Source organism: Marmota monax, unplaced genomic scaffold (genome assembly GCF_021218885.2).
Source record: "Marmota monax isolate L192 unplaced genomic scaffold, Marmota_monax_Labrador192_F-V1.1 WCK01_AAM20220418_F8-fsc00111, whole genome shotgun sequence".
Classification (NCBI taxonomy): domain Eukaryota; kingdom Metazoa; phylum Chordata; class Mammalia; order Rodentia; family Sciuridae; genus Marmota; species Marmota monax.
In genome coordinates, this window is record NW_026695067.1 from 4,104,611 (window position 1) to 4,121,603 (window position 16,993).

At 53.8% G+C, this 16,993-nt stretch overlaps 2 protein-coding genes across 3 annotated transcripts; one reads left to right on the top strand and one right to left on the bottom strand.

Annotated features, from left to right (window-relative positions):
• Window positions 1–585: 585 nt before the first annotated feature.
• Window positions 586–7,438, top strand: Ulk3 (unc-51 like kinase 3). 2 transcript variants are annotated; one of them, XM_046427983.2, is made up of 16 exons: window positions 586–808; window positions 1,414–1,554; window positions 1,635–1,755; window positions 2,324–2,428; window positions 3,151–3,294; window positions 3,510–3,592; window positions 4,039–4,194; window positions 4,374–4,479; window positions 4,701–4,741; window positions 4,962–5,082; window positions 5,219–5,283; window positions 5,369–5,447; window positions 5,518–5,558; window positions 5,932–5,979; window positions 6,116–6,182; window positions 6,293–7,438. In XM_046427983.2, the coding sequence occupies exons 1-16, from the start codon at window positions 707–709 to the stop codon at window positions 6,307–6,309; spliced, it is 1,437 nt and encodes a 478-aa protein (XP_046283939.1). In that variant the 5' UTR covers window positions 586–706; the 3' UTR covers window positions 6,310–7,438. The 2 variants fall into 2 exon arrangements, with proteins under 2 accessions (XP_046283939.1, XP_046283940.1); XM_046427984.2 differs by having other exon boundaries at window positions 587–808; window positions 4,980–5,082.
• A 4,883-nt stretch (window positions 7,439–12,321) lies between these two features.
• Cplx3 (complexin 3) lies at window positions 12,322–16,812 on the bottom strand. The gene is made up of 3 exons (XM_046428000.2): window positions 16,549–16,812; window positions 15,292–15,379; window positions 12,322–13,409 (listed from the first exon to the last, which is right to left on the bottom strand). Exons 1-3 carry the CDS (start codon window positions 16,710–16,712, stop codon window positions 13,185–13,187), a joined length of 477 nt encoding a protein of 158 aa, XP_046283956.1. The 5' UTR covers window positions 16,713–16,812; the 3' UTR covers window positions 12,322–13,184.
• Between the last annotated feature and the right edge of the window lie 181 nt (window positions 16,813–16,993).

Sequence of the window (16,993 nt, forward strand, 5' to 3'; positions counted from 1 at the left end):
TCCAAAGACAAAGGTAGACGGTAGGCCGGGGAAAGGAAACTTGGCCTTTTCCAAAGGCACTGGCTGGTCCCAAGTACTTCTACTTTCAGAACTACCATTCGTTTTTGTACTGGGGATTGAACCCAGGGGTTTACCACTGAGCGACATTCCTATCCCCACCCCCACCCTTTTTTTTTTTTTTTTTTTGAGACAGTCTTGCTAAATTGCAGAGGCTGACCCCGAACTTGCAATCCGCCTGCCTCGACCTCCGGAGTGTCTGGGATTACAGCTACCACCCCCAGGGAAGAGCTGCTAGTCTTGTCTTCCAGGGAGCCATTCTGGGTCCCTCTTGGAATCTCCCCTCCCCCTCACGCACCTGTTCATCGGGCTCCTCCTCTCCCGCCCCCTCACGTGAATTATCTCTGGACGCTGTCTCTGGGTGGGATTCCCTGGGTGACTGTATCCGCGGTACTCGGTTCGCTTTAGTGCGCCTCGCGGAAACTTCATTGACCCGGAAAAGGCCTTGAGGGTCCTGGCGGAGGACGTCCAGGGGCCGGTGCGAGAGCGGGAGGAGGACGAGCCTCGGAGCGGGGCGGGGTCGAAGTGCACTTCCGGAGGGCGGCGCTAGGGCTGCGTGGACCCCAGCTAAGCCGCCTGCGCTACGCGGGCTCGGCTGCCAGCCCGAACCCGCGCCTGGAACCAGGAAGCGCCTGCGGGCGGGCGCGGGATGGCTGGGCCCAGCTGGGGGCCCCCTCGGCTGGACGGCTTCATCCTCACCGAGCGCCTGGGCAGTGGCACCTACGCCACTGTGTACAAGGCCTACGCCAAGGTGGGTGTGGGAGGGGCTCCAGCGCCGGGCGCTCGGCTCCAGTGCCGCCGACGCAGGAGACCTGGGGGGTCAGAGACCTCGTAAGATCAGTGGGGCCCGCGGTCTGCCCAGCCCCAGGCTGACCCTGGTGCAGTAGGGTGGAGCTCACTGCCACTCCTCGGTCTTAAAAACAAACACAAGTATACGCCCACTGTTTGCTCTGGAGGGGCGGGTGGGACCCCAGTGTCAGAGGCTGAAGAACTGGCTCAAAACGGAAGTTGCTCGTGGACTGGGAGGCGTCTAGGACAGGACTCTAGAAGGCAAGACCAGTAAGGGGCGGAGTGGCAGTTCTAGAATACTGAGTGACGTGCTTTTGCGTGGGCACCTAGAATGCGGTGCAGTGAGGGTTGGGTTGCAGAAGGTTGGAGAACAACCAAGCTGGATTGGGAAGCCAGGATTCCAGAATCCAGCTGCCTCGTGAACCTGAGAAGCGGAAGCTGGGATTTCCGCCCGGAGGCTTGTGTGGGTGGGCAGGTCCAGGGATTGGAAAGGAGCAAAGGTGCCTCTTCCAGCAAGGCATGACCCTGGCCCTCTCAAGGCAGAGCCCCCAATCTCCTTTCCAACAGAAGGACACTCGAGAGGTGGTAGCTATAAAGTGTGTGGCAAAAAAAAGTCTGAACAAGGCGTCGGTGGAAAACCTCCTGACTGAGATTGAGATCCTCAAGGGCATTCGGCACCCCCATATCGTGCAGCTGAAAGACTTCCAGGTGTGAACCTGGGATGGGTCTCCCCCAAGGGGGCTGGAAAAGGGACACACTCTAGGCTGCTTCTCTACTTCTAATCACAGTGGGACAGTGACAATATCTACCTCATCATGGAGTTCTGTGCGGGAGGTGACTTGTCTCGATTCATCCATACCCGAAGGATTCTTCCTGAGAAGGTGGCTCGAGTCTTCATGCAGCAATTGGGTAAAAGCCTCTGATCCCAGCCTCACAGCCCTTCCCATGTTTTCTGTACCTCCTGCATACTACCCCTATCCCCAGGCTTAGAGACCTGGCATTGCTTTGCAGCTGCTGCTGCTGCTTAAGAATTTTTAGGGCCCTGTCTTTCCCATGTTCCAACCCTAGCTTCAGGGTGCTGTGAGATAGAGGAGCCTCCATTTGCTGGTAGTTCAGGCTTCCACATGTGGAACATAATATGAGAATTTTATTCAACATTCTAAGGCCCAGTAGGTGGAACCCAAGTACATTAGCAAGGAAAAGTAAAAGATCCTAAAGGGCCAGGGCATCTCAGGAGACTTCTGAGAGGAGGGAGACTTGTGAGAAGTCTAGAGGGGAGAAAGGTGGGCAGTGGAGGATAGTGAACTTTTGCAAGTGGCAGGAGCCTGGTGCTTATCTGTGAAGCATTTGTGAGACTAGTAAGGCTAGAACTGGGGCTGTGTAAGCTTGAAAGGGCAGATGAAATCCTGGGGAGGGGAGACATAAGCAGGAGAGGGGCTACTCTGACCTGTCTCTTTGCGCATGTCCTGCTCCCCAGCTAGTGCCCTGCAGTTTCTGCATGAACGAAACATCTCTCACCTGGATCTGAAGCCACAGAACATTCTGCTGAGTTCTTTGGAGAAGCCCCACCTTAAACTGGCAGGTCTGAATCTGGAACAGCAGTGGTGATGTTTTTGGGTGGGTGAGCAGAGGCTCCCTCTGCCTGGCAGGCCCCTGTTGAGACATCAAACAGGGACAGACTGGTAGATCCAGGGCTGGGTCACATCATTGGCAGGTAAGAGCTTTCTTAGACTGCCTACAGTTAACTCCAGCAATGTAATGGGCAGAGTTAGGGTAAGTTTGTGGTCAGAGTTGGGGCTTACTGTATGTCAGGTTTGGATTTCAGTCTGGAAACAGTCTCATTGTGTGACCAGCATCAGGGATCAGTCTGTGATCAGGGAACAGACTGGATTGGTTCTCAAACTGTGACTCAATCTGGGGCGGTCTTGGAGGGGGTGTTGTGGGGGAAGAGTGGTTGTGGCCCCTGATACAATTTGGACAAGAATGGACTTTAGGCTAGAGGTCAAAGAACATGGTGTAGCCTAAGATGGTGAACAGTGAGGGTGAGGCCCTTATCCATGTAGCTGGTATGATCAGGTGGCTTCCTAGGAAGCAGATGCCTAGAGAGAGTGTGCAGGTTGGTTGGGATTTCCACACCCAGAGGAAGAAATAGGAGGATGTTGCAGAGGCTGGGAAGTGGGATTGATCCTGGGGGTGAGTCTGGAAGGTGGGGAAGAGCCCTGCCATGAGCTGGGGTGAGGTTTTACAGGCTACAAGTGGAAGCAGCTGGAATTTGAGCCCTGCTGCCTGGCCTTTTGCCTATAGACTTTGGCTTCGCACAGCACATGTCCCCATGGGATGAGAAGCATGTACTCCGCGGTTCTCCCCTCTATATGGCCCCTGAGATGGTGTGTCAGCGACAGTACGACGCCCGTGTGGACCTTTGGTCCGTAGGGGTCATCCTGTATGGTGAGACCTCTGTCCCCCTCTCCCACCCTAACCCAAGGGCTGTACTCTGTGTCCTCTGATAAGACTTCTCTGGACCTCTGGGGTGTAAATGAGAACTACAGTTCTATTGATCTGTGGCCCTGTTCTAAGGGGCATCAGATCCCCCTCCCCAGGAGTGTGCCAGCCCATGCTTGGCCTCCTCCCTTCCCAACCTCTCCTCTGCCTCCCTTCCACAGAAGCCCTCTTTGGGCAGCCCCCTTTTGCCTCCAGGTCATTCTTGGAACTGGAAGAGAAGATCCGAAGCAATCGGGTTATTGAGGTGGGTCTGCCAGGGTCTTAGCAACCATGTGGGGGTGGAAGGAGTCAGGGCCTTGCACAAATTGCAGTGTGGGCCCCAGGCTGTCTCCATGGTCATGGGGCAGGCTCTAGCAGGGAAGGTGGGGCTGGATGCATTGCAGGGATCCGGGACAGTCCACAGCAAACAGGGGCAGGCCACAACAGAGCCAGACCCAAACTTCCCAGGAACATAGTGCAGGGATGGAGGGAGGGATCCACAGACAGGGCTCTGCTCCCCTGTGGGCAAGAGCCTGGGAAATGAAGCCTGGCTCTCCACAGGCTCTGTCACCTTGACCTATCTTGTTCCTTTTGGGTCTCAGATTCTCCACATGTCAAACATGTGTCTCTGAGGTTCCTAACAGGGCCCTGGGCTCGGGGCTGAGGTGCTGGAGCCCAGTGACATTTGTCCCTGCCCTCCTCTTCCCATAGCTCCCCTTGAGGCCCCCGCTCTCCCGAGACTGCCGTGACCTACTACAGCGGCTCCTGGAGCGGGACCCAAGCCGTCGGATCTCCTTCCAGGACTTCTTTGCCCACCCCTGGGTAGACCTGGAGCACATGCCTAGCGGGGAGAGCTTGGCACGAGCAGTAAGCAGACCAACAGGGATGTGGTGGGATAAGGGCATGTGGGGGGGTCCCATCTGCCCCCCCTCGGTGGTGAAAAGGTGGCTCACCCACAGAGGCAAGAGGATGGGCTCGGGGTTTTATCTCAGCCCTGTGCTGGGGAGTGTGGGGGTGGGCCTGACTCCTGATCTGCCCATCCCCAGACTGCCCTGGTGGTAGAGGCTGTGAAGAAGGACCAGGAAGGGGACGCTGCAGCTGCCTTATCTCTCTACTGCAAGGCTCTGGACTTCTTTGTGCCTGCCCTGCACTGTGAGTGCCAAACTAAGCTCTGTAGTTCCCGAGTACAGCAGGAGTGGGGGTCAGCTATATCTGCAGTGATGGATTCCAGAGGAAGTTTCCCATCCAGGATCTTACAGGAGATAAGGCAGAGGATAAACCTGGAACGTGGTGTTTTAGGGATTCTTGGGCTTGGTGTGGCATAGACATCCCTCCCCCCCAAGACTCCTCATGTGAATCCCCACCTTCTGCAGATGAAGTGGATGCCCAGCGGAAGGAAGCAATTAAGGCAAAGGTGGGTGAGATCCTAGGAGGAAAAGGGTGGTGTGAGTGGAGAGGCCCCAAAGATCCCAGGGCCTCTGGGGAATGACTGTCTTAGAATTGGGCTAGGGAGGGATCAGGCCAGCTTCATTTGACGCCTGATGTAGTTACAGCTTGAGAGAGTTATTGAGGACCCACAGGGAGAACAGGAGGTGGGTGCTACAGAGAGGCAGGTGTGGGACAACTCTCCTCAGCCCTTGGCCCTCCTACAGGTAGGGCAGTACGTGTCCCGGGCTGAGGAGCTCAAGGCCATCGTCTCCTCCTCCAACAAGGCTCTGCTGAGACAGGGAACATCAGCCAGAGACCTGCTGAGAGGTAGGCTTAAGTTCCTGGCTTATCTACCAGGCCCCTTGCAGGCCTCCCTCCAGCCTGAGGGGTGGCAGGTTGAGGTAGGCCCCCTATGTTGAAAAAACCCAGCTCCTCACCCTGAGCCTCTGTCTCCTCATCCCAGAGATGGCCCGGGACAAGCCACGCCTCCTAGCTGCCCTGGAAGTGGCTTCGGCTGCCATGGCCAAGGTTTGTATCTGGTGGAGAGTTCTCTATAGGGTAGGGAGGAATTCGAATCATGATCCTAAATGACCTAGTGTCCTCGTGGCTGCAGGAAGAGGAAGCCAATGGGGAGCAGGATGCCTTGGACCTGTACCAACACAGCCTGGGGGAGCTGCTGCTGCTGCTGGCAGGTGAGATGCCAGCACCACCCACACCAGACCCCTGGCAGCTTTGTCCTCACCACCTGCCCTCTCTTTACAGCGGAACCCCCAGGCCGGAGGCGGGAATTGCTTCACACTGAGGTGCCTACTAGGGTTAGGAGGCTGGTCGGGCCTTTCTCTTCACCTCTTATTCTGCTCTTGTCTGTGGAAACTCCTTGGATTCCCTGTGGAGTTCCCTTCCCTTGGGGTTTTCCAAGTTTCCTTCCCTTGGCGCGTTCCAAGTCTGAGAGTCAAACATCATGGACTTGTAGTCAGTGGGTCAGGGATGGGATGCTCAGATTAGCAGGAAGTGCTAGGCTCTTGTAGCCAGGAAGCCTTCCTGGAGGAGGCAGCAAATAAGGGGTTAGCGAGGAGACTGTTCTAATGGGGCAGAGGATTCTGGAAAGCATTAGGAGTGAGGAAGAGCTCAAATTTAGGCCCTGCTCCCATCTATGGGCACGTCTTCCCTCTGCAGGTTCAGAACCTCATGGCTCGGGCTGAATACCTGAAGGAGCAGGTCAAGGTGGGCCATCTTGGGGTGAGGGTTTGTGGGTTCTCCATGCTTGTGGCTGCCTGTCCCCTGCCCCCTTTGCATATTTTGTGGCCCTCTTCTCTGTCTCTGGCTGCCTCATCCTTTGTGCTGCCTTTATGTCTCGCAGATGAGGGAATCTCGCTGGGAAGGAGAGACCCTGGACAAGGAGGGGCTGTCGGAGTCAGTTCGTAGCTGTGAGTCCTGCCTCGGAGGACAGTCCACAAAAGGAGGGATGAGGGTGGCCCAGATTTCTGCTCTCTTTCCAGAGACCTCAGCCTGACCCTTCCCCCTCCCTCCTCCTTAGCTTGCACCTTGCAGTGACCTCAGAAGGATGACTGGACAGCACGAGACACCTGGAGTAAAGGGGCACGCAAATCCAGGCTGATGCCCAAAATTAAGTGGCCCTTTGCAGGTCTGGGGAACTTCCTGGATGGACACTTCTGAGACCTCCATATTCCAGACAATTCCTGGCAGTACTGCCCAGCCTGCAGAGGGCCTGGTGGCCAATGTCATGTGCTGGGAGCACTGGAGGCAGGATTCTGAGACAAGAGTTTCTTTCACGAGACCTTTGTTATTTGGGGAATGCTGGGTCCTGAGCCTGTCAATTTGGGAGCACCAAGCCATTTGTGGGTTTTGCTCTGAGAAGAGGGCAGGGGGCCCTCTGCAGGGTACTTTTGCTCTTGCACTGTCCCTGCCAGCAGACAGCTACACCCTGGACCCACCCTTCTGGGGAGCGGGTATTCCAGCTCATCTTCCTCCTCCACTGGAATAGGCACTCCAGGACCCTCAGGGACCACCCACCTGACAGTGCACTCAGTTCCATGGAACGCCACAGTGTTATTCCGAGCTCATTCCTGCCCACCATCTCTGTACTTTAAGATAATCCTTCAAGCATGAGAGTAATGTTCTTGGTAGGGGTGGTACAAATTTGAGAATCCCATGTCTTGTTTCTGCCTTGGCACAGCGTGGAGGGGTCCTCAATCCTCATGCCTCTCAGTTCAGTCCTATTTGGAAAACACATACTAGCTGCAGAGTAGGCCCTGTACTGGAATTTGAGCCAAGGATTGGGGGAGTGGTTGGGGACTGCTGACCCTAAGAGGCTGCAGGCACATCCAACACTGTCCAGGATATGTAGTCCTAGGCCTGACACTGCCACTGCCCCAGTGTGTGACCCTGGTCAAACCCCTTTCCTTTTCTGAGCCTCTCATCTCTTCAGGGGTGTAACTGATACCTCCACATCATGGGCTCTCATGAGGGCAGAGTGAATGTAACGTGGAGAAGAATGTACACACCAGAGAGGGTTTCTAACACTTCTGCCCTTAAATGCCTGGGAGTCTAAATTCCTAGAACTAAACACACACAAAAAAGCCTTCTTAAGTGTTGGCTGACTTCTCTGCAGGAGACTGGGTGTAAAGACTGCAATTGTTTCTCTATTAAATTATTTTGGGTACTTGTGCATCTCTTCTTGCCCTAGGGAAAATAGGGAGAGGTAGCCCTGCTCACTGCCGAGGTTAGAGGAGGCCAGGAAATTTGGGGAGCCTTGAGAGTAGGGCTAGGGAGATCACTGCAGGGAGTGGTAGGCACATCTGCTTCCTGCTCACAGCCTCCTGGGAATCCAGAAGAGCTGACTGCTGCCATTCCTGCCAGTGGGAAGTGGAAGCACGGGCCTGGGAGCCTGGCAAGGCCCTTTCCCCTTTGCTTGGAGCTCTGTTTTGGGGCTGGTGGCAGTCCTCAGATGCTCTCTCCTTTATACCACACACTTTCCCCCAGCCAGGGTGGGCGCCCTAGAGCCCCTTATGCATGGCCTGTGAGTAAGCATTGACTGGATTGAAGAAAAGGACATTCTTAGATGTCTTGATCTCATGTCTAGCTCCCAGAACCTCAAGCAGGAGTTTCCAGCAGATTCTGTACTCTTGATCTGACCAGCTGTTGTTAGGAGTGTCCTTGAAGTTTAAGAGTATGGTAGAGCGCTTCAAAGCAGCCACCCAGAAGCTGTTCCTCAGACTTCGTGATACCAAGCTGTTGTCTTCAACAGTTCAATGGCTTTTGATACGGGGAATGGAGCAGGGAACTAATTCCCCTGAAGCCTTTGACCTGGCCATTGGAGGGCACTCTAGAGCAGTACCACAGGGCAGAAGGAGCTGGCTAAAATCTTGGCTGGGAAGCTTGGGACCCATCAGTTAGCCTGTTTATTCTCCATAAAATGAGGATGAAGAAATGTGCCCCATGGGAGTATGTAATGAGGTAGTATACATCAGCCTGGCATATGGTAAATTCAATAAAATGTTATTTTCAGATCTAGGGAGAGAAACATTTCAGGTTATCTCTGAAAATGGACCAGACAAAAAGACTGCAATAGGTGGAAGGAGGGGAATGAATGGACATTTTAGGTGGGTAAATGGGGAAGATGGGCTGGGAGGGAGAGGTTTGGCTCACTGATCCCACCCAATTTGTTATTTCTGATATCTATATCAAGTGATGGAGAACAGGAACCTCAAATTCTTAGACAATGTGGGTATGGAGAGGAGTGGGCCCATATGAAGAATTAGGTACAGGAGATGCCTGGAAGCTTCAGGCCCTGGGAAGGTGCTCTCCCTGGGCAAACCATTAGGTGGATGGGTCCAGGCTGGTCCTGTGTGCCAGCCACCTACAATGGAGGCAGTCCTGTCTGAAGGCTAGAGGCAAGGGAGGAGGTAGGCTCTCTGTAGGGCCTTTCTTCTAATGGAAGACACGTGAGAAACCTACAAATTGACTTTTCGAATACTTTTGCTCTTTGGAGCAGGTTGTTTTCGCCTCTCATTTTCAACACAGTGCAAATGCCCCTCAGCAGTGTCCAGGTCTCACCGTGCCTTATCCTCCCACTTTCACAGTCACCCATGGTCAAAGCCAGCACCAGGCCAATTGGGGACCTTTCTGCTCCCAAGGGCCACTTCTAGAGCAGATTGAGGGTGCCAGGTGTCCTTGTACCCAGTTTGCCTATTATTTGGCTTCCGGGGATACAAAAGGATATAGAATCTTGATCCCTACAGGAAGTTATCTAGAAAAACTCTTGTCCACAGAGGCCAGGATGCTGTTTCAGCATCCAAGCCCTTCCTGAGAGAGATGGCCTCATGAGGTTGAGGCATGAGGGATGGAGAGCATCAATGAATACTCCCCCAGAGTAACACACCCACACCTACACACTTGAAATCCCATGGATACAAAACCGGAAAGCCATGTCCAAATTCACAGATGCCTGAAGATCCCCACACAGACTTCCACTCCTGGTCACACATGGGAATGGCTCTTGCTGGATGATACTGAGGCAGCCTTAACATTGCTGCTCCTCTGGACGCAGGCCACCCAGACTCCTCACGCCTCATACAGACTCAGGATGATGATGCCTGATGGGTACTGGGTTCGAGGCAGAGCAGCGAGTTTTGTGGCTCCCCACTCCCACTGCAGCCTCAGGTCTGTGGGATGGGGGACAGAAGCTCCCACCTCCCAGGCCTGAGCATCAGCTGGGTCAATAGGCATTGTCAGCAGCTTGGCTTAGCAAGTGAGCATGCCCCAGATGTCCCCAGTGCCTGCCTATGGCCTCCAGTGTCTGAGGAGGACCATCTGGATGTTGGGGAAAGGGAAATCCCACGCGCTCCAAACGCCAGCCACCCTCCCAACTCCTCTCTGGGGACCATCTGGCCTCCAGAAAGTCACTTGTTTTTCTGCACCCCTCCTCCCACTGGGAACTGGGTCTGGGCTGACTGGTTGAATGGTCAAGGCAGAAGGGGACTGGAGTTTCCTTAGGTAGGGCCCAGGGGCGCCATCAATCTTCCCAAAATCCTTTGTATGGTGGAGTCAGAGCCCTTGAATGGTGGGAGGGGAGGCCATCCATCTTGACCTCCCCTCTCTCCTTGAAAAAGCATGTGGTAGGAGGTGAGGACAGAAGGGCTTTCTTACCACCTGCCTGCAAGGGGAAGAAGGAAAAAGGGGGAAAGAACAGGAGGGTAGGTGGAAAGGAGACGGCACAGAGCATCAGGCTCCAAACTATGATGCTATAGTAGTAGGGTTTGGGGCACTGTGGAAGGGAAGTTTTGGTGGCAGGTAGCTTTCTTTGTGGCCTTTACATCACACCAGGTGGGAGCATGTGATTGTCCACAGTAAGAAAGTATAGAAACGGGATAGGAAGAGAGTGAAGTGGATGCATTGAGGGCCTGGGAGGAGAGGCCCCAGCTTGACCCGTAAGCCCCGTGGAAGACGGGTACAGGACAGGCACTGAGCCAGGAATGAGGTAGAGGGTAAGAGTACACAGGGGAGAGCAACACAGACTGAGAGAGAAACCCAGAGCGAGGAGCTGACAGGCAAACAGGACAAGGCCAGCAGAAGCAGAGAGCCCTCAGCCTGCCCTATCACAGAACTGGACCCTTTTGCCTGGTAGCCTCCTCTACTCCATTCCAGGGACAGTGCAGACAGGTCAGGGCTTCTTGGGATTCCCAAGATGTGAGGGGAGAGCCAGTGTGGAGGGTCAGTCCCCTCCCACTTTCTGACTCCAGGCACCAAACAGCCCTGCTTTGACAGGGTTCATCGAGTGTCCCCCAATCATCCCCCGACACACACGCTGCCTGACACCCCGGGCTGGCTCTTGGCCCTGCAAAGCACTGAGGGGGAAGGGGGCTGTCCGATCTCATTAGGCAGAAGGCCCCTGGAGCGCGGAGTGCTGACGTGGGTCCTGCTGCTGACGCTACTGAGGCAGCCCACGCACCCCCCACACCTGGCTTGGGGCTCCTCCAGCTCAGGGAAAGTCAGAAGGGGTTTGTGTGCAGTAGCTGGGGGGCCCTTCCCCAGGGTCTCCTGGGAGCTGCTCAGGAGGGCGAGGCCCATGTGATAGCCTAAGCAGCTCTGCCTCCACTCCAGGCCTGGGTCCCTTGTACTTCCCACTCCCAGCTCTTCACCTTCTTTCTCCCCTCTCCTACCCCCACATTACCTACTGCCCGTGTTTTGTGTTCCTTGTTCTTATTTTACAAAGGGAGCCTAATGGGAACTTTGACCTTGACAACCATCCCTCAGGAGGCTTTCCCACAGGCGGACCTGAGCTTCAGGGTGGAGGGCACCCTGGGTTGCCTGCAGTGTTTCCTTCCTTCATTGCAGGCGGCCCAGGGTGACCCATTCGCTCAGGCAGCTTCCAGGAGTCACCAGGACCCTCTGCTCCACCTATCCCTGGCACCAAAGGTGAGCAGGATGACATTTGGGCTCTTCATTTTTTTGTTGTTTTAAAAAATTCAAAAGCATTCTTCACTGCCTAAGCATAAACTCCTGAATATACCGAGCTTGGGAACAGGACCAGCTTTCTGCCTCATCTCAGGCCACCTCAGGAGCCTGAGGGTGCCAGGGGAGCCTTCCCACTGACTTTGCCTGCCCAACTAGGAAGTGTCACATGACCTCAGGACCCACCCCTCTCCTGTTTTTAAATAATGGGTTACCATCTATTTATTTATTTATTTATTTTTATTTATACATGGGCACAATATCTTTTTATTTTGTTTATTTTTTCTTATGTGGTTCTGAGGATCAAACCCAGGGTCTCACACTTGCGAGGCCAGCGCTCTACCACTGAGCCACAACCCCAGCTCCCCATTTATTGATATGGCCTATCATGTGTCAAGGGCTTTACAAATGGTCATCCTTTAGGGCTGGAGTTGTAGCTCAATGGTAGGGCATTTATCTAGTATGCCTGAGCTCTGGCGCTTGATCCACAGGACCCCTGAGAGAGAAAAAAGTCACCCTTTGAAACTTGTGCTATTGTTATTTTAGGGTGGTGGGACTCTTCTTTTTACAGGGGCAAATAGGCTTAGAGAGGAAGGGAGCCTGCTCAAAGCCACATGATAGTCAGGCTGGAGCACAGGTTCCCTGCTTCTTTCTGTTACATCCTCCATCTCCTAAGTGAGGAAAGGGTAGTAGGCATAGGTGCCAGAGAAAGCTGTGGTTGAGTTGTGGCAGTTCCTGTGGACCCAGGTAATGACCTGAAGGCCCCCACCTTCCCACATATATCCCCCGATGGCCATCACATCCCCCTCAAAGCCCAGAGCCCAGTCCTACTTCATCTTGCCCCAGGCTACTGGGTCAGTACAGCCCCCCACTCTCACCCATGGCCCTGGGAGGGTAGAACTAGAACATCTTATAGGGGCTGGCGGTGGAGCAGTTCCCTTCCATTCACAAGACCCTTCCACTCCTGGCACTGAATGTGTCCTCCCCACTGTGCCACTCAGGTAGGCATAGAGGATGCCCCTTCAGGGCGGGCTTGGGGCTATGAGCTCCAGGACTCAAGATCAGTAAGAAGTGAAAAGAGAACCATGACATTTGAAATTTTTATTTTTCACTGAGCTAGGAGAGGAGATTCCAGCTATAGAATCCAGACAGAGAGTTCTACAGGAACAGGACAGAAATTGGCTGGGCCCTGGGCCCAGAGAAGGCCTGGAGCTGCTTGGGCTACCGTTTGATGCCAGCTCCATCCTTGGCACTTCGCCCCTTACCCAGCATTGCTCAGCTCCCAGAGCCCACAGTGGCAGCTGCTTGAGGCTCTGACTGCAGCTGCGGCCCTGCCCAAGGAGGAGTGTGGGCTCAGCTGGAGTGGCCAGGGATGCAAAGCCAAATAGAATCTTGGGAATCATCCAGTCTGTTCCCATTTTCCAGATGATGAAATAGGCCCTGAAAGAGCAGTGGCCTTCAAGGACAATAAAGATGGAGATTGGAATGCAGGCCTCCTGTCTGCTAGGGCATCTCCTATAGCCCTCCTCTGAGAGCATCTGAGGGGTGGTGGCTGGTGGGGCTAGGAACCCAGGGGATGTGTGTCTTTGTGTGCCAGGGTTATCTGTGGCCAACATGGCAGGGTCATTGTGTCCCTTTGTGAATGCTCCTGTGTGCAGGAACTTGGGGGCCAGAGAGGGATGGACATATATCTATAATCTTGGGTGGCCTCCCCAGGCTGAGAAGGGGGATGGGTCCTAAAGGATAGAAAAAGGAATGGAAACTTTGCTCCCAGTGGGAAGGGAGGCACTAGAAGTCAGGTTTAGGGCAAGGATGAGAAGGGTTCTGAGGCTAGATTAGGGCAAGGGAAATAAAGCCCAAAATGGGATATAGATCCCTGGAAACTGAGACACACTCTTAGCCCTTATGTGGACCAGCCCTCTGGCCATCCCAATGGGCAAACCCAGGGGAAGTGATCACATGATGTAGCACTTCTCAGCTGATTGCTTGAGGTCCCCCAGTGTGGTCTGGGCCTTGTCCTTAAGTGAGCCGAGGTCCAAGCCTGGGAGGCTGCTCAGCTGCCCGAGGACTGAGGCCTTCTCCTCCTCCTCTTCTGTGTCCTCCTCAATCATCTTGGCCAGCTCCCGGGGTAGCTCCACATCTCCACCTGCCATCTGGATCTGGCTCTCATCTGTCTCGTTCTGAAGGGAAGAGGGGGCAGGGTGGAGGTGCAGGTCTGTGAGGACTCAGAGTTGAAGTATCAGGAAAGAAACCTGGACTGGGTTCCAGTCCTTGAGCCATAGCCTCAGCCCTCCCCCCACCTTTTTTTTTTTGAGACAGGTTCTCATTAAGTTGCTTAGGGCCTCACTAAGTTGCAGAGGTTGATTTTGAACTTGCAACCCTCCTTCCTCAGCCTCCCAAACCACTGGGATTATAGGTGTGCACCATCGCCCCCAGCTCAGGTCCCTAGATTCTTGAGCCCCGTGTTCTAGTGAGCTCTTCCTCTACCCATAACATCCCAGGGTCAAGCATTTGATGCATGGACCTGGAGGCCTTGCACTTTCATACTGCCTTACTTCACTCTGAGACACTGAAGGACTTAGCATACTGAGTAAAGAGAAAATGAAAATGCCTAGGAGTCACACTGTTAAAATCAACTGTCATGTACTGACTATTGTTAACACCACCAAAGGACATAACCAATAATAGCGATGGGTACCATTTAATAACTCCTGTTATATGGCTAATGTTGAGCTGGGGTGCTTTTAATTCTCACAATAAAAAAGTATCTAGGAGGTAGTTCCTCTTGTCTCCACTTTACAAATAGGAAATAGAGGTTCAGATAATTTAAGTAAGTAATTTTCCCAAGGCCACACAGCTAGGAAACAGGGGAGCTAGACTCAAATCTATGTCACTGATTCCAACATCTATGCTGTCTTTTCACAGCACCTGCCCATGGCTAGTACACTTCTTTGTCCCTGTGGGAGGCATTGGGACCATGTGTCCTACTCAGTCACATCCAAGTCTTGCCTCTTCTAGTAGACTCAGAGTTCCCTAATAGCAGGAGTTGTGTCTCTTAGATACTCAGTGCAATCATTTGAGTAATGACTCCATTCCTAGCTGGGTTTGCAGCCAGGCAGTCTTTTTGGATTGGTTTTCCCTTTGAGAGACTTCCAAAAGACTGGTGCTCTGTGGGAAGTCAGAGGCAGCCAGGGGCTCAGTAAACATTTATTGAATGAGTGAAGGTAATGTTCACTGATCTTTCAATTCAAGTGGAAGATCAAGGTCAGAAGTGTTATAGCACTTTACCTCTATTTGCCCTTCAGTCTAGCTCTATTCCAGGCACACTAGGGTGATATCCTGGAAGTGGCTTATACCTGGGTTGCTTTCTTAGGTTACAGAAGTAACATACTTGCATGCTTATGGTGCTGAGTGCTTACAGGAGCACAGGGGTCCTCCTGATAAATACACCTTGGCTGCTTGGAGGTACTTTGCTCTCTGCAGGCAGACCCCCATGCCAGGAAAACAGCCTTAGGGCCTGAATTGAGCACAGGCTCAGTATTCACAGGCATGAGCTCCATCTCTCACTGGCTATATGACCTTAGCCAAGTCCTTTAATCTCTCTGAGACTTAGTTTTCTTATTTGTAGATGTGGGTGATAGCTACTTGGCAGCATTATTGAGGTTATTAGGTGAGAACATGGCCAAGTACCTCTTACATCAGTCACTGGCCTTCTCTTCTTCAGCCTAACCTCCATGCATGCTCAGAAGGCCTGAGAGTACTCATTCCTGTGGTAAAGCCTACTTTCTGTCTCCTTTGTTCCTTCTGAGGCCAGGCCTGATTGGGGTGGAGGGTTGGGGACACAAACCTGTCAGTCTCTGGATGATTGGGTTTCCCCTAAACACCAAGCCCTCACTCTTGGCAGCGCTGGTTAACTGAGTGAATGAACAAATGAATGAAAAAGATTCAACCAAGCACCCTGTGAGTCTCACGGGCTGAGAGCTCTGGCGCACAGAGTGGATCAAGGAGTTCTAAGCCCAGAGCTCAGGGCGCGGTCCACTCTTACAGCTTGAGCTCTCATACCTTGGGCAGTCGGTATTTATCTCGAAAGTGAGTCCGTAGCGTGGCCCGCTCTGCTTTTCTCTGCGTGAACTGCGCGTCCCGCTCCATCCTGCCAGGATACCGGGGTGGAGTCAATGCAAGGACTGAAAGAAGGGGCGGGGTCTGCGACCGAGGGCCCCAAGGGGTCTCTGGAGTACTGGCAGCAACCTGCATCGGTCCAGCTGCTGGCCTGTGCGTAGCTAGGGCTCTCAGACCTGACCCGATTATATTGGTCTTTGTTGCTTTTCCCCATCATCGTGCCCTCTGCGGACTCTGCACCCGCCACTGAACAGGGGTATCAGTCTTTCTAACCCTCTCTGCAGATCCCAATATTTGTGCCGTTCCTGACTCATGCCTGTCTTTCCCTCCCTGACAAACTGTGTCATGAGGGGGAAAAATATTAGGAATAGATCTCAGTTCCCATTGTGGCTCCATTACCACTTTAGGGTATGACTTTAGGTAAGTCACTTGCCTTTCTCGTCTGTAAAATGGGGATGAGACATTGTAATTCACAACGCTGTTAGGATTAAGTGAAATAACAAGTAACATTTAACGAAGATTTGCTACGTGCCAGGCTCTGGGCTAGATGATTTACATGCATTAAGTTATTTAATCTACATGAATATATAAAGCATATATTATGACGACCATCCCCCCTTTCCAGAAGAGGAAAAGAGGCATAGAAAGGTTAAGTAACTTGCCTAAAGTTACCCAGCTAATGAGAAGCAAAACCAGGATCTGAACCCAAGCAGCCTAACTGCACCCCCACCTCCGCTGTGTCCCAGGACTGCTGGAACACAATAGGCTCAATATCCATGGGTGCTCCCATCTCAGGATCTGTCTCCGCGACTCTGAGCACCCCCACCACCACCTCTGCTGTGCTGCTTTTCTCAGAGCTTCTGGCTCAAAGGAGCCCCAGTTGGAAGACACAGGCGGCTAGGACCAGATCGGATTAAGGGATTATTTGCTTCGTCAGAAATGCACGTGCACCCAGCTCCCTGTCCCAGGCACCGATCACCCCTCCCCCTATGCCCTCTGGGCCAGAGTACAGAAGCTGGAGCAGGGTCCTGGGTTTGAGAAGCAGTGGCTGTGGGAGTAGCCTAGAAGGCATCTCCCAGGCTCTTATCACATGTAGGAAGGCAGGGGAGGAAAGTTGGGCCCCCAGATTGGCCCAAGGGTGGGCACAGCGGCTGTGTGTATGTGTGGGGGTCGCTGGAACCGGGAAGGGATCCCACTCACTTCTCTTCCACCAGTTGCTTCTGATACTCCTCGTACTCCTCTCGGCTCATGCCCTGCGCTTCCGCTGCGGACTTGTCCCCGTCCCCCTTGTCCTCGCCGCCCCCCAGGCTCCCGGTGAGGTTCTTCAGCTGGCCACCCACCATGGTCTTCACCATGAACGCCATGGTCTTCGCCGGCCGGGGCACCAGGCGCCTGGTACCACACACCGGGCTCCGGCACGTCCGCGCTCACTTCAGCACCAGGTCCCGCGGACAGCTCCCGCCGCTAGCCCTCGCCCCACGCTTTGCGCCGCCTGTCGCCCGCCCCCGCCCGGGCCCGCCCCTACCTTCCCAAACCCCTCCTCACAGGGGGCGGGGGGCATGCACGGGGCTGAGAAGGCTGGACCACGTGCCCGCTCCTCACTCCCGCCTCTCCCACGTGCCTCCTTCAACGCCAAGCTCTGCTG

What these genes read in the sequence shown, in the direction of transcription:
- Ulk3 (XM_046427983.2), top strand. Translation starts at nt 707, where the DNA reads ATGGCTGGGCCCAGCTGGGGGCCCCCTCGGCTGGACGGCTTCATCCTC. An exon ending in TGTACAAGGCCTACGCCAAG is followed by an intron (nt 809 to 1,413) that starts GTGGGTGTGGGA and finishes CCTTTCCAACAG; the next exon opens with AAGGACACTCGAGAGGTGGT. An exon ending in GAAGCAATCGGGTTATTGAG is followed by an intron (nt 3,593 to 4,038) that starts GTGGGTCTGCCA and finishes CTCTTCCCATAG; the next exon opens with CTCCCCTTGAGGCCCCCGCT.
- Cplx3 (XM_046428000.2), bottom strand. Translation starts at nt 16,712, where the DNA reads ATGGCGTTCATGGTGAAGACCATGGTGGGTGGCCAGCTGAAGAACCTC. An exon ending in AAGCAACTGGTGGAAGAGAA is followed by an intron (nt 15,380 to 16,548) that starts GTGAGTGGGATC and finishes GTATCCTGGCAG; the next exon opens with GATGGAGCGGGACGCGCAGT. An exon ending in ATAAATACCGACTGCCCAAG is followed by an intron (nt 13,410 to 15,291) that starts GTATGAGAGCTC and finishes TCTTCCCTTCAG; the next exon opens with AACGAGACAGATGAGAGCCA.